Source organism: Pangasianodon hypophthalmus, chromosome 21, assembly GCF_027358585.1.
Source record: "Pangasianodon hypophthalmus isolate fPanHyp1 chromosome 21, fPanHyp1.pri, whole genome shotgun sequence".
NCBI lineage: Eukaryota > Metazoa > Chordata > Actinopteri > Siluriformes > Pangasiidae > Pangasianodon > Pangasianodon hypophthalmus.
The window spans coordinates 16,400,966-16,414,972 of record NC_069730.1 but is presented as its reverse complement, the minus strand read 5'-3'; the positions used below and the strand labels follow the sequence as shown (position 1 = coordinate 16,414,972).

The window sequence follows — 14,007 nt, the reverse complement described above, 5'->3', positions numbered from 1 at the left end:
GCCTCGTGAACGCGCATTCAAAAATTTGCATATCAGCTACTTTTTTTTTTCCCGGTAGTGGTCAGTATCTGAGATTTTTTCAAATCTCATAAATATTACATCATTAATGATTGGAGAACAATTTACAGTTTTACTGAAGTATTATAGTCATTAAAGTATTGTTTATTAAAAAATAAAAAATGTAAAAAAAATTTAATTTAAAAATGTTATTAATATTTAATATAATATAACAACAACAATAATAATAATAATAATAATAATGTAATATTATTATTAATATAATATTAGAAATGATGCTGGGAGATTCTGCCAACAGAGTAATTTTTTTGTCACACATAATTTTTTAAAGAATACATTCACATAATCTAAAATAAAAAATAGTTGTATGAACTGCAATTGTCATATTACTATTGTATATATATATATATATATATATATATATATATATATATATATATATATATATATATATATATATATATATATATATATACACACACACAAAACTTTAAGTACCAATAACCTTTGCGTACCCCTCAAACAGGCTGTTCCCACGTTGTTGACAATCATTTTGCATTCCAAATATAGTAATAAAAAAAAATAAAGTATACCGTTTCATGTCTTTTGTATAGTCAAATTGTTATATGTGTCATTTAAGAGTGAAAACATTCATTTGCATTATTAACTTATTTGAAGTAATAATAATAATTATACATTTTAGCCTTGTCCCATAATGTAAGTGCAATCCTATTACTGAAACCCATTTACCCAGATAAAGATAAGGGTAAAGGCTTTCTAACAGCGAACAGAGAAAAGTATGGAAAAACATTTCACTACATTAATACATCACATGTATGTAATGTACGTGACAAATAAAGAACCTTGAACCTTGAACCTGTTTTTCAAATATTGTCATCATTGCTTGACAGTTTAACAACTGAACTCTGTTACTAAGATTATACCTACAAAGACTATTACTGTAATTTAAAGAATTTCTTTTTTTAAATTATAAACATGTGTCTGTCATGATGTTGAAAGCAACACACGGTTGCAAAGTTAGCATCCTTTACTGAATAATGGCAAATGTTAGCCTGGATCTTCAACCCTGTAACAAGCAAGTTGATTACTGAAGACTATTGATGCCTCAGTGGTGTTCTAATGGTGGAATGTCCCTGCTCTGTTGTATCAGTTGAAACTGAAATGCTAATACCTAATTAAGATATATATCTAAATCTCTAGATCTATGCCTGCTTGCATCTTTTTTTCTGAATGCAAAAGTCTGCATCACTCATGGTTTCTGAGTGGAAGAGGAGGAAAAGAAGGAAGAATGTTGATTTCAATATTCAGAAAGGGAGATGAACTTTTGAACTGATGTCATTTTGATTTTTTATGGTTAACACTGGACTTATGATGGACACTTTAGTACTTATGATAGTGAAGAGACACTTATGGAACTTAATAAGATAATATCGTATGAGTATAAATTACATTTGTTGTCTTCTCCATTTTGTTCTAAGGCTAAAAACTGTAAAAACTTAATGTGTAGTACCAAGGAAGGAAGATTGTGTGATCATATTTAGCCTGTATTTACCTGCCTGTGTCATGACAAGCTGTTTTTTTATTAGGGACAGTGATTAATCTTATCATGCTCCAGTCATAGAGCCTCAGTTTATCCTTTCAGCTGGAACTTATTCATATATAATTACAATTTGTGCATATAAAGGCATCTAGGGGGAGGTTTTTTTGTTATTTCATTTAAAATGTCTCCATCTTGTGTCAAGGGTTCGAAGTGAAAAATATTGCATAGTGATAGAGTCAACTAATTTTAATTTTCTTCCATCTGTACTGTACCTTCCATTGACATAATTATTAATGCACCTAATTAATACTATGCTACATCTAAATCTAGCTCTAACCTTAACTTAGTAACAAAGGAAAACCTTTATCTCTTTTAGAAATGAATCCTCCACATGAGAAACCCCCTTTTATTCAGTTTGCTTGTCCTGCCTGTAAATTCTTTGCTATAAGCATTTGCATTCTGCTGTTTCTGTTTCACTTTCTTTAGCCATCTTAAGCAAAGTCCCTTGTGAAGCAGCTTTCTTGAGATCACAGTGAGAGTAAAACCAGCAGCTTGGATGAAAACCCTGACCTCTCACATCCTTAAGGGTAGGCCAGAGCCTTAAAGGAAGACTGCACCCTGAAAGAAATTAAATATATTTATACTATAATATTTGTGATGTGGTCAGTGATTCTGGTGTTAATTTGCTGGTTAATGCTGTATTTTCATTATTCTTGTGAGAGGTTAGCAGTTGTGTGCCCTGCTGATGTCACAGGGGGCATTCTTATTGCTAGAGCTGTTACAATAGCATTTAATAGAAGAAAAATGTCAATGATCTCAAAAATAAAGGATAACAGCTTTTGTTCTCACACAACATTTTCCAGGGACATTGGACATCAATGTCCTATTAACGACATTTACATTAACATTGATGGCATTTGGCAGACGCCCTTATCCAGAGCAACTTACAGTGAGAATGAGAAGTGAGATGTCCAACATAAAAATAGTGGAAGCGTTACGCTGATTCTGCTCAGCTGGTTAACGATCTATGAGATGATGAGCGAGGTGGCATTGGCAGTGGTATGAGCATGAAAGCTGAAGCTTTGGAAGCTGACCTCTTGTAGCAGAGTGTACAGATGAGGTGGTGAGAGAGCTGGATAGACTGAAGGACTAAAGTGCTGCTGCATCACTTTGAAGAGATGATCAGAGGGTAAAATCCAGTGGCAACAATCACAGCTGGTAGAAGAGCATTGTGGGTAATGTGGGAAACCGTTACCCGAAGAGAGAATAGACCAGCATGAAGATGAAAAATGTTTAAATCATAATTTAATCATAAAATAAATCTTTTGCAGAATCGCAGATCACACACTGATTATGAATATTGAAATGTACATCATTTTTCCTATATGGAAGGTGGTAAATTGGATTATTTTGCCTGGCACACAGATGCATTCACTGGTTTGTTGTGCTGTAGTCTGTAGCCTATATAAGGCATTATGATGGTGGTAAAAAATTAGAAGAAAAAGAAGAGGCTTTAGAAATGCCTCTCAGAAAAAAAATAATAAAACAATAAAAAAAAATTAAAGTTAATGAAATTTAAATTTCGTGCCAAATGTGATTTTTCTACTTATATCACTTTTTTAATTTTAATTTTTTGTTATATGTAATTTGTCCTGATTAGTTGTATGAGATGACAGACAACTAAGTGGACCGATATGTATTACTTATTATGTATTAATTATGTAATTTTCCATAAAATAAAAGACAAATCTCAACTATAACCCCTCAACTTCCGAGTCATAATAGTATATAAATGAGTCTCAAATCAGAATTCATTAATAAATTCTTTTATTAAAAGTATTGGCATCACAGACACACAACTGATGACTGAGCAAAGTGACCTAGAAGTACCATGACATTAAAGTCTCATATATATATTTGATGTTGGAAATCTCTGCTTTAGGTTCTGATGACCTTACCGCTAAGACTATTATTAGACAGTTTGTCCTGGGCATGTTGGTCACTATTTTCACAGTGTGTCAAGAATGGTGTTGTGGGTCAAATTATTCAGACATTTCTGTTAAATAAATAGAGCTGGAATGAGTGAATCACATTCAACGTCTTGATTGGAGACAGAAAAAGTTGTGGTACAAAACAAAATCAGTGCCAAAGAGAAAAAATTTAATCACAGAATGAGTGGAAGGAGGTGCTGTTTGAAATTCTGTGGATTTTAAGTATAATACAATCTTCTGCAAACATTCACTCTTTCGAGTCACCACATTCTCACAAGGTAGAAATTTTCCTCTGTTGTGAACCAGTAACTTTATCTTATTTACAGCCGTGTTAACTTCAAGACTTCAGGGGTTTTTTTTTTGAATAAAAAATACCACAGAATGAAACTGATATGTCTAAGTAGTCTGATCTTTTTTTTCCCTTAAGGCAAAAAGAAAAGATTTATGAAAGATTTCAACCCCCAAATCCTACACCTGCTTCCTAACCTCATCTCCCACCCTCAAAAAAAGAAAAAAAAAGAAAAAAAAAAAAAGTATATAAAGTTAAACATACACCCAAAAACACAACGCTGAATTCTAAATCTGAAATTTACTACTCTGCTTTCTGTTCCGCATAAAACGCAAAAAACAGAGTCCCATTCCAATTGGCATCATTTTGAGCCGATGCCCTGCAGCTGTATCCCTGGTGCCAGAACGCATGCGCTGAGGAAGCACTTCCTGGTTTATAGTTCGTCTTTAGGCTGAACATCGTCCTCCTCTCCCTCTGCTTCGGGCTCCTCTGTTGTCTCTGTCTCCTCCTCTTCCTCCTCTTCTTCTTCGTCGTCTCCTTCATCATCATCTGCCTCTGTGTCCTGGTCCTTGTTCTTTTCTTCCTCCTCTTTGCGTTTCTTTTCATCTTGCTCATCTTTCATTTTCTTCTCTGGACCCTGCAGTAAGGAAGAGACCAATATTTAGAGCAAATGTTCTAAGCTTTCCCAGAACAAAACGTCTTCAGTACAAACTGAATGAAATTACCTTAGTAACGCCCCATGTTTCTTTTCCAAATTCCTCTGCTTCTTTCACATCATCTGTGATCAGGAAGTTGTCAAAAATGGTCCCAGACTTGACCTGATATTAACAAGAGTTTGTATATTCATGTTAGAATACTATAATACAGCCAGCTATCTTGTTTTTGAATAAATCCATTTTACAACTCTCAGATAGGAAGTACTAAATAGTTTCAATCATCCTAAGTAGAGAAACACACCTGCCACAGATCCAGCCCAATAACTCCAACGTTTTCAAACTTGTAGATCTCAGAGTCAGGGCTGTACTCGGGGTTGTCAATCTCTGGGTGCACCCAGACTCCTTTGTAGTTGGGGTTATCGATCTGCTTTGGTTTCCACTCTCCCTGCAGAGATGAAATTAATTATAAGTATAGCAGAAGGGTTTCCCATCAATGCAAAACGTGTTGTAATGGTAACGATATCTAAAGTTCTTATTAACCTGCTTTATTCTCAGACTTAAGTGCACTAACCCTTTGTTCACACTAGTCTTGTAGTGACCACTGCTGTTGGCGCTTGGGGGAGTGCACAAACTGTAGTAGATATACATAGCTTCAGAGCCAAAAGTCCAGGAAGTGGAGTGTGTTTGATGCTGGATAAGTGTGTTTAGTGAGGTGTTACAGTGTAGTGTGGGTCAGGAGTTCGGGACAGGCTTATAGGAGGAGGTCCCGCTCCACCCCTGGCCCTTTCGGCTCTGCAGCTAGAACTATCTCAGTACTGTGGCTCCGTGATGTACACGTACATAGAAAACAAATGTTCAGCAATGACATGGTCATTTGCTAGTGTGAACACAGGATAACTGGAGGAGTAGTAAGCAAGTCAAACAAAACAATGAAATCAATAAAACCCCAAGCAATGCACAAGGAGTCTATACCTTGTACTCTGGGTTGGGGATCATGGGAGGCTCCCATTCACCATCCATATCCTCATCCCAGTCTTCAGGCTTCTTAGCATCGGGATCTGGAATATTCTCAGGTTTGTCCCAGTCCTAAGAAAATAACCATTACACATGGTGTTATCAATAAAAGCAGCTGCAACATTCTGTAGTATAACTTGGATTACTATCTATCTACATATAGCTGTGGATTATCCCACTTGTACCATGGTCACTTGCCAGCACTGACAAGTTAAAGCTGTCACTGATATTTGCAATGCAAAATTCGACTGAAAGTATAAAAATAACTGTTACTTATTTTATGTACGGGGTGTTAGATCTAGAATTCTGCCCGCTCTAAATCATATACAGAGATAAAGTAGTGCGATAAGGTTACATTTATGTGAATGAATTAAAATAATTGGTTATTAGAGAGAGAGAAAAAGAGATTGTGCATGTGTAAATTACCTGCGTCTGTGCCGTGTCTCTACTAATAACAAAGCTGTGAGTTTAACTACTGTACTCAACTGTAACTGTATGTTAATATGGTTACAATTGTTTATTGTATTTATTGGCAGCGCATTAATTTAGAACGGTGATTAAACTGACTAGAACTACCTGTGCATTCAACTGTTTGAATGCACACCTTCGAGTATTCAGACAGACCATGGCGCATGCATATATATATATATATACATATTATACACATTCAATTTCAATTTTATTAAACTACATGAATTAGCTAATGTGCACTAATTTAGTTAATTTGTCTAATGCTAAAATCAGTGGAGAGTCAGTGAAGATTCTGTGCTAATGATCGGAAAGCACCTTCAAAATGACAACAGAGTGAACAGATGCATCTCAAGATGACTTTGTTTAATTTTGTATAAGCTCTTCCACATAGGTTTTAATATTCAGTCAAGTAATGGCTGGCTGTCTTTACATATTTAAATGGCTATCCAAATGAATCGACATCTCTATCCTGCTTCACCCACGATTTAAAGAGTAGAAATTGATCCTGTTGCTGTGGTTAGTCAACATGATCGTCCCTGAATGCATTATGTACACGGATATTAGCTAATTTAATTGAATGCAGTGCCAGCCGATACCTCAGGCTTGGTGTCTGTCTCGTCACTGATCTTGGCTCGATCATCCCAGTCCTCTGGTTTCTTTGCTTCAGGGTCCTTGATCTTCTTAGGAGGCAGGAAGTCCCAGTCCTCCTCCAGGGTGCCGGACTCCACCTTCTCGTTGTCGATCTTCACCTCATAGGTCTGGTCTGGGTTCAGGATCAGCGTGTAGAGGTGGGTCAGCTCGTCATCCTGACACAAAGAAATTACAACAGTGTTCACAATTATAGTAGTGGACCGATACTCTAACAGTGGTATGCTAAATGAACAACACTTACTTTACACTTGATCTCCTTCTTGATGAGGTGGTTCTTGCCTTTGTAGTTAAAGATGACGTGGACCTTTTTTGTGCTGTAACCACAGATATCCGGACCTGTTGAGATGATTAAAAACTTAATTAATTCTCTAATTCACCGATAATCCCCCCCCCCTTCCCCATAAAAACTGTCTAAAATCGAGACGCACCAAACATGATGTAGTACTGCGAGTCTCCGTGCAGATCAGCCTGGTTGAGGTCAGCGGGGAAGACCTTGACGTAGCCGCCTCCGCAATCGATCTTCTGCTCGTGTTTCACAGAGAACTGGATCACCAGGCTTTTGCCCTCATTGCTGAAGGGCTCAAACCGTGCAGAGGCAGCGTAGAAGCGGGCATCCTGGCTGGTTTGCAAGCCTTAACAAATCAAAAAAATATCAAAGAAGAGTGAATAAGCATGCACATGAATACAGCAGGATGGATAAGATCAGAGTCTTCATGTCAAGACCTTAGAGCTACAACAGCACTCTAGTGTTAAGCTTTACAAATGTGTAATTGGGCAGCTGCGTTGGAGTTACCTTTGTCTTTCTCTGCATCACCGTAGAAGTTTCCAGCAGTGAGTTTGAACTGTCCATAGTCAGATTTGTGTTCCGAGTTCACCCATCGACTCTTCCATGCATCTGCAACATTAGGATAGAAAAATCAGTCAACAGTAGGTGATAGCTGTGAGAAATCTTTAAAGGGTTAATATTTTCTGACTATCATGGCACCTGAAAGAAAATGTCTAATATATATCGCTTAATAATTTAGAAATTTATTATGTGAATTGAATAAATTTAAGAGTACTGTACTTGTATTATTATTTATTTGTGGTTTGATTTTCAAGGTGTAAATTAGCTGTGCAATAAACAGCAGGCCCACAGCTTTCAAACAAGCCCTTGTGACCAATCACACCACATTTTTGACTAATCACACCGGATATCCTTATAACATACTTGAACGTATATACATATAATTGAAAGGCTGGCATGTCAATCCTAGGTATCAAAAGTGGACCAAAAAAAAAAAATGATAAAGGTGTTAGTGCACCAAATTAATAAGATATCTGCAACCATGATGCATTTCTACATCACATGAGGAAGACACTGAGGAATGAATGGTGGTTGCAACAAATCACACAACATTCCTGAGTCATTTTGAGGAAATGTAACATTCTGATGTCTTGTGCATGGTGGCAGAATAAAAAAAAAAAAAAAAAAAAAAAAAAAGACACTTCCTGCTTGGCAAAACTGCACAATGCATTATTAAATGTTTTACTTTCGATTTGAATCTTAATGTCTTGCTTCTTGCATTCACTTCTTTAAGGTCTAAAATACATGGAATGTTTTGGGGGAAAACCAGCATGCTAACACGCTAAAATGTACAATGCATTATAAGCCCTTTTCAATCCTTAATCTCATAATAACAAGGATTCATTTTCATAAGTGTGCTTGTAGACCATTAATGGAAAAGATTTTAAGACAACAGCATACAAAAAGACATCTGAGCTGACCAAACTGCTAAAAAGAAACAAGTTATTTATAAAATAGCAATCTATTTTCGCCTTGGTTGTTTCATTGTGCTATTATAATCTCTGGCTAGTTGCAATTTGAGCTCAGTTCCTTGTTTGCTAGCATCCTGTATCGAAGGTTTTCAGTAAATTCAACTTACCACCGTCGAGGAATTGCTCTTTAAAGTAAACAGTAGCTTCGACTGAAAACGTCAACAGCACTACTGAAAATATCGTAAACAACGTAAAGCTTTGCATTTTTAGTTCAAATTTCTCGTGAAGCAGTACCAGTCTTCCTTCCTAGCTCTTCCCCCTCCAGCGATTTGTCCACCTCAGCCAGGTCTGGTGAGGTTTATCGCTAGTTTCGGAGAAGCGTGGCTGAACAGATGTCTGCCTCTCATTGGCTCCTAAGCCGACCGGCGGACCAATCACAATAGCCCACGAAGCGCGTAGGGCTCGCCTCCGCTGGGCGTGGCCCCGCCCCTCGCGTTGCTACTTACATACGTGCCCGAAAATATGGAGGAAGTGGATTAAACAAATGAGTCATATTTTGTGGGGATATTCATAAATCGAAGCTTGGGTTTGTTGTAGTCAGGTACTTCAGATAAGAATTTCAGTATATATATGCAGAAAAAAAAAAAGTACACCAAAACCATTCTGGCACAGCCATCTTTTTGCACACTACTTTGCACATTGCACACTGAGTATGTACACTACTCACCCACATTTATGCATATTTTGTGTATTTTTGATATTTTTCTATATTGAAAGTCTTGTGTATATTTTAAATTTGGCATTCACACATTTGTAGATTTTGTTTCGTATACATTATACGTAATATATGTCCAGTATTTTTTGGCGGAGCTCCCAAAAGAATTTCAATGTGCAGTTCTTCATGTGACAAATGTATAAATGACAAATGAAACTTTCACTTAGGCTTCTTCAGAAGTATAAAAAAAATGCCTATTAGACTGGATTTCAGATAAAATTCAGATTCCTATATCCTGGAGCACTTAATGATATCTACTAAAAAAAAGAAATAACTCATTTTTCTATTCAAAAAGGCAAAATAAATGTCTCTGCATTACTTGTAACCCCTTTGCAAATTTAATGTGCTTTGAAATCCTGCTTAGAGTTACAGCACTTCCTGCAACATGCAGAGTTGAGCAGTACTGTATTCTTCAGCAGCATGTACACGTGGAGTTGTAAATCTCTTTGGATGAAGGGTCTTAGCAAACAACTAAATATACAAAACATTAGTTAAGGAGCAAAAAAATAAAAGTAGCGTTGCATTGGCCGGGAATCGAACCCGGGCCTCCCGCGTGGCAGGCGAGAATTCTACCACTGAACCACCAATGCTGAGCTGAGACGAGATTGAGAAGGTCCGGCTGCAAACTTCATGTAAGTTCTGCTGGATCATATCAAATACAGCATTATCATACAAAACTAAACTACCTTATGAAGTAGAACTGGAACAGATTTTGAATTTATTTAGCAGACTTGCTGATTAGTATAGCTTCCAGTTCTGTCCATACCTTGAGCCTTTTTTTTGTCCACGAATGTCCACAATTCTACAAAACAAGCAGAGAAGTTCAAACTATTTAAAGGTTAGGGGCTACGGGTTATGGCGGGGGTGTCCAGAGTCCAAATGTAGCCCATGGACAGACGTGAACTGGTCCACAGCTTCTCTGTTAGAATGCATGATAGGCAGCTCACTGGCCAACATGTTGTAATTTTTCCTTTCACCTGATGGTGGCAGCAGAGTGCATGCATATATATATATATATATATATATATAAAATGTATGTATGTGTGTATGCGTGTGTGTGTGTGTATATATATATATATATATATATATATATATATTTATGCACACACACACACACACTCACCCACTCCTGGCCAAGCCCAAAATGGCAAAATGTTAAGCTTTTAACGTTCTTAACAACAAATCACTGGTCACAAAATGACCAAGAATTAAACAAATAGATAAAGTAACTTAGTATGGGATAGCTTTTCGCTTTGATTCTTTAAATGTTTAAGTCTTGTGGGTAATCTTGCCCAGAAACATTTCCTTTTGGCACCTGAAAAATGAACATTAGACCATTAGGCTACTTAGCATGAAACTTTTGACCGGAGTTAAATCATTTCTTCACTGGTTGTACTCGTCTGAGTTGCTATAGTTCTGAAAACACCTGTAAAAGATAACCACCTCAACCATGACTATCTTTAAACTCAACAGGTTAGTGCTGTCAAAGGTAATAATAACGAGCTAGCAGAATAGCATGTGCTAGCCTAACACTTCACTAGCTAGCTAATCACTTCGTTTTTGCATTTCATTTACTCCAACAAGCGGAAGCACAAAAGCCAACAAAATGATTAATTCCAACTAATTAGCGTTAAACTCTTACTGGTGTTTTGGGTCCATTTCTCCTCTTCTGTTTTTCTTCCTTTTTTTTCTCCTCCTTTTTGAGTTTTTCCAGCCCAGAAACTGGACATGAACACTTCAGGATCGCTGCCGTTCGCTCCATAAACTCCAGTTTGTGTTGTTTCCCACCACAAGGGGCGCCCTGTGACTGCCTGATACACACCCGCTTCACCAAGTGCGCATTTGCACAGCTATTTTCAAAAGTCATATCGCCCTCTGGTGGACCGGGGGCGATGAGCCACCGTTTCCACAGCTTCAAGCAAGAAATTGCTGAAAGTCTTATCAAAGTAACAAAAGGTTAAGCGTTGCATTGGCCGGGAATCGAACCCGGGCCTCCCGCGTGGCAGGCGAGAATTCTACCACTGAACCACCAATGCTGAGCTGAGGCTGTGCTTCACATCTCCAGCTCAGATCTTGGGGTGTTTTTTCTGTCCATAAATGACCACAATTTATACAAAGCAAGCTGATTATTCCTACCTGTAGTATAGTTTCAGTACCGTGTGTGGATTAAAGTTGTTTCTAGCCTGTGTGTTTACTGAAAAGACAATGAAACATAGCATATGGAAGAAGGGAAATGTTGGACTAATGCTGCCATCTTTTTTAAAGCTTTTTTTAAAGAGATCATGAACATGAATGCTAAAGTGAAATAAGCAAATAAATTCCAACAAGTGCTGGTACACTAAAAGACATTACAAACAGGAAAAAACAGAGAAGTCTTGTTCTCTTTAGTACTGGGGCATTTTCACACTCAACTATCTTCAAAGCCAACAGGCTAGTGTAGTCAAAGCTAGTAATAACCAGTGATGGGTTGTTCATGAACGATTCGTTCAATTCTTTTATAAGAGTCGGGAATAACGAGTTGTCTCAGAGAGCAATTTGTTCATTTCGTCTTGGCCGCGCATGCGCAACATCATGTCGTTCAGCTGTCACGTGACGTGACAGCCGCATATATTCTGTATTGGATGCAGAAATAAGTTCATAATTCCCAGCCTTCCTTAAAACAAGCAGGTAGTTAGGGTTTACCTTTACTCTTACAGTTATACAAAAAGCGTTTCTGGTCTCAAATTGTAGCTTTTTTATTTCTGACTATTTATAAATGTGTGAATTTCTGTCATGATGGTTCTGCTTTAAACTTTTCAGGCTGTCACGTGACAAAAGAATTTCCACCCGGACCAGAAAGACCCACGTGAGTGCTGAATTAATCATTTCTGTTCCTCATAATCTGTCCTTAGCTGCATTATCATTTTTCTTTATTCGGAATATGATTAAAGTTTGCCTAAGTGGGGGAATTTGGCTATTGAAAGTTTAACATCTTAATTTAATTCTGCCCAAATGAACAAAATGACTTGAATTAAGTGTCGTTCATTTTGCTGAACGAGATTCAAAGATCAAAAGTCAGTAAAATGATCCGAGCTTCCCATCACTAGCAGTAACGAGCTAGCAGAATAGCATGTGCTAGCCTAACACTTCACTAGCTAGCTAGCTAATCACTTCGTTTTTGCATTTCAGTTATTCCAACAAGCGGAAGCACAAAAGCCAACAAAATGACTAATTCCAACTAATTAGCGTTAAATTCTTACTGGTGTTTTGGGTCCATTTCTCTGCTTCTGTTTTTCTTTCTTTTTTTTCCCCCTTTTTGAGTTTTTCCAGCCCAGAAACTGGACATGAACACTTCAGGATCGCTGCCGTTCGCTCCATAAACTCCAGTTTGTGTTGTTTTCCCACCACAAGGGGCGCCCTGTGACTGCCTGATACACACCCGCTTCACCAAGTGTGCATTTGCACAGATATTTTCAAAAGTCATATCGCCCTCTGGCGGACCGGGGCGATGAGCCACCGTTTCCACAGCTTCAAGCAAGAAATTGCTGAAAGTCTTATCAAAGTAACAAAAGGTTAAGCGTTGCATTGGCCGGGAATCGAACCCGGGCCTCCCGCGTGGCAGGCGAGAATTCTACCACTGAACCACCAATGCTGAGCTGAGGCTGTGCTTCACATCTCCAGCTCAGATCTTGGGGTGTTTTTTCTGTCCATAAATGACCACAATTTATACAAAGCAAGCTGATTATTCCTACCTGTAGTATAGTTTCAGTACCGTGTGTGGATTAAAGTTGTTTCTAGCCTGTGTGTTTACTGAAAAGACAATGAAACATAGCATATGGAAGAAGGGAAATGTTGGACTAATGCTGCCATCTTTTTTAAAGCTTTTTTTAAAGAGATCATGAACATGAATGCTAAAGTGAAATAAGCAAATAAATTCCAACAAGTGCTGGTACACTAAAAGACATTACAAACAGGAAAAAACAGAGAAGTCTTGTTCTCTTTAGTACTGGGGCATTTTCACACTCAACTATCTTCAAAGCCAACAGGCTAGTGTAGTCAAAGCTAGTAATAACCAGTGATGGGTTGTTCATGAACGATTCGTTCAATTCTTTTATAAGAGTCGGGAATAACGAGTTGTCTCAGAGAGCAATTTGTTCATTTCGTCTTGGCCGCGCATGCGCAACATCATGTCGTTCAGCTGTCACGTGACGTGACAGCCGCATATATTCTGTATTGGATGCAGAAATAAGTTCATAATTCCCAGCCTTCCTTAAAACAAGCAGGTAGTTAGGGTTTACCTTTACTCTTACAGTTATACAAAAAGCGTTTCTGGTCTCAAATTGTAGCTTTTTTATTTCTGACTATTTATAAATGTGTGAATTTCTGTCATGATGGTTCTGCTTTAAACTTTTCAGGCTGTCACGTGACAAAAGAATTTCCACCCGGACCAGAAGACCCACGTGAGTGCTGAATTAATCATTTCTGTTCCTCATAATCTGTCCTTAGCTGCATTATCATTTTTCTTTATTCGGAATATGATTAAAGTTTGCCTAAGTGGGGGAATTTGGCTATTGAAAGTTTAACATCTTAATTTAATTCTGCCCAAATGAACAAAATGACTTGAATTAAGTGTCGTTCATTTTGCTGAACGAGATTCAAAGATCAAAAGTCAGTAAAATGATCCGAGCTTCCCATCACTAGCAGTAACGAGCTAGCAGAGTAGCATGTGCTAGCCTAACACTTCACTAGCTAGCTAGCTAATCACTTAGTTTTTGCATTTCAGTTATTCCAACAAGCGGAAGCACAAAAGCCAACAAAATGACTAATTCCAACTAATTAGCGTT

At 37.6% G+C, this 14,007-nt stretch overlaps 1 protein-coding gene and 3 non-coding genes across 4 annotated transcripts; all 4 read right to left on the bottom strand.

Moving 5' to 3' along the window:
• Positions 1-3,389: 3,389 nt before the first annotated feature.
• calr3b (calreticulin 3b) lies at positions 3,390-8,769 on the bottom strand. Its single transcript, XM_026925383.3, has 9 exons — positions 8,577-8,769; positions 7,445-7,546; positions 7,080-7,283; positions 6,893-6,987; positions 6,597-6,806; positions 5,488-5,601; positions 4,817-4,960; positions 4,585-4,677; positions 3,390-4,496 (listed from the first exon to the last, which is right to left on the bottom strand). Exons 1-9 carry the CDS (start codon positions 8,671-8,673, stop codon positions 4,293-4,295), a joined length of 1,263 nt encoding a protein of 420 aa, XP_026781184.2. The 5' UTR covers positions 8,674-8,769; the 3' UTR covers positions 3,390-4,292.
• A 934-nt stretch (positions 8,770-9,703) lies between these two features.
• trnag-gcc (transfer RNA glycine (anticodon GCC)) lies at positions 9,704-9,774 on the bottom strand. Its single transcript has one exon. It is a non-coding gene; the product is annotated as a tRNA-Gly (tRNA).
• Positions 9,775-11,149: 1,375 nt separating this feature from the next.
• Positions 11,150-11,220, bottom strand: trnag-gcc (transfer RNA glycine (anticodon GCC)). The gene has a single exon. It is a non-coding gene; the product is annotated as a tRNA-Gly (tRNA).
• Positions 11,221-12,744: 1,524 nt separating this feature from the next.
• On the bottom strand, positions 12,745-12,815 carry trnag-gcc (transfer RNA glycine (anticodon GCC)). Its single transcript has one exon. It is a non-coding gene; the product is annotated as a tRNA-Gly (tRNA).
• Positions 12,816-14,007: the final 1,192 nt, after the last annotated feature.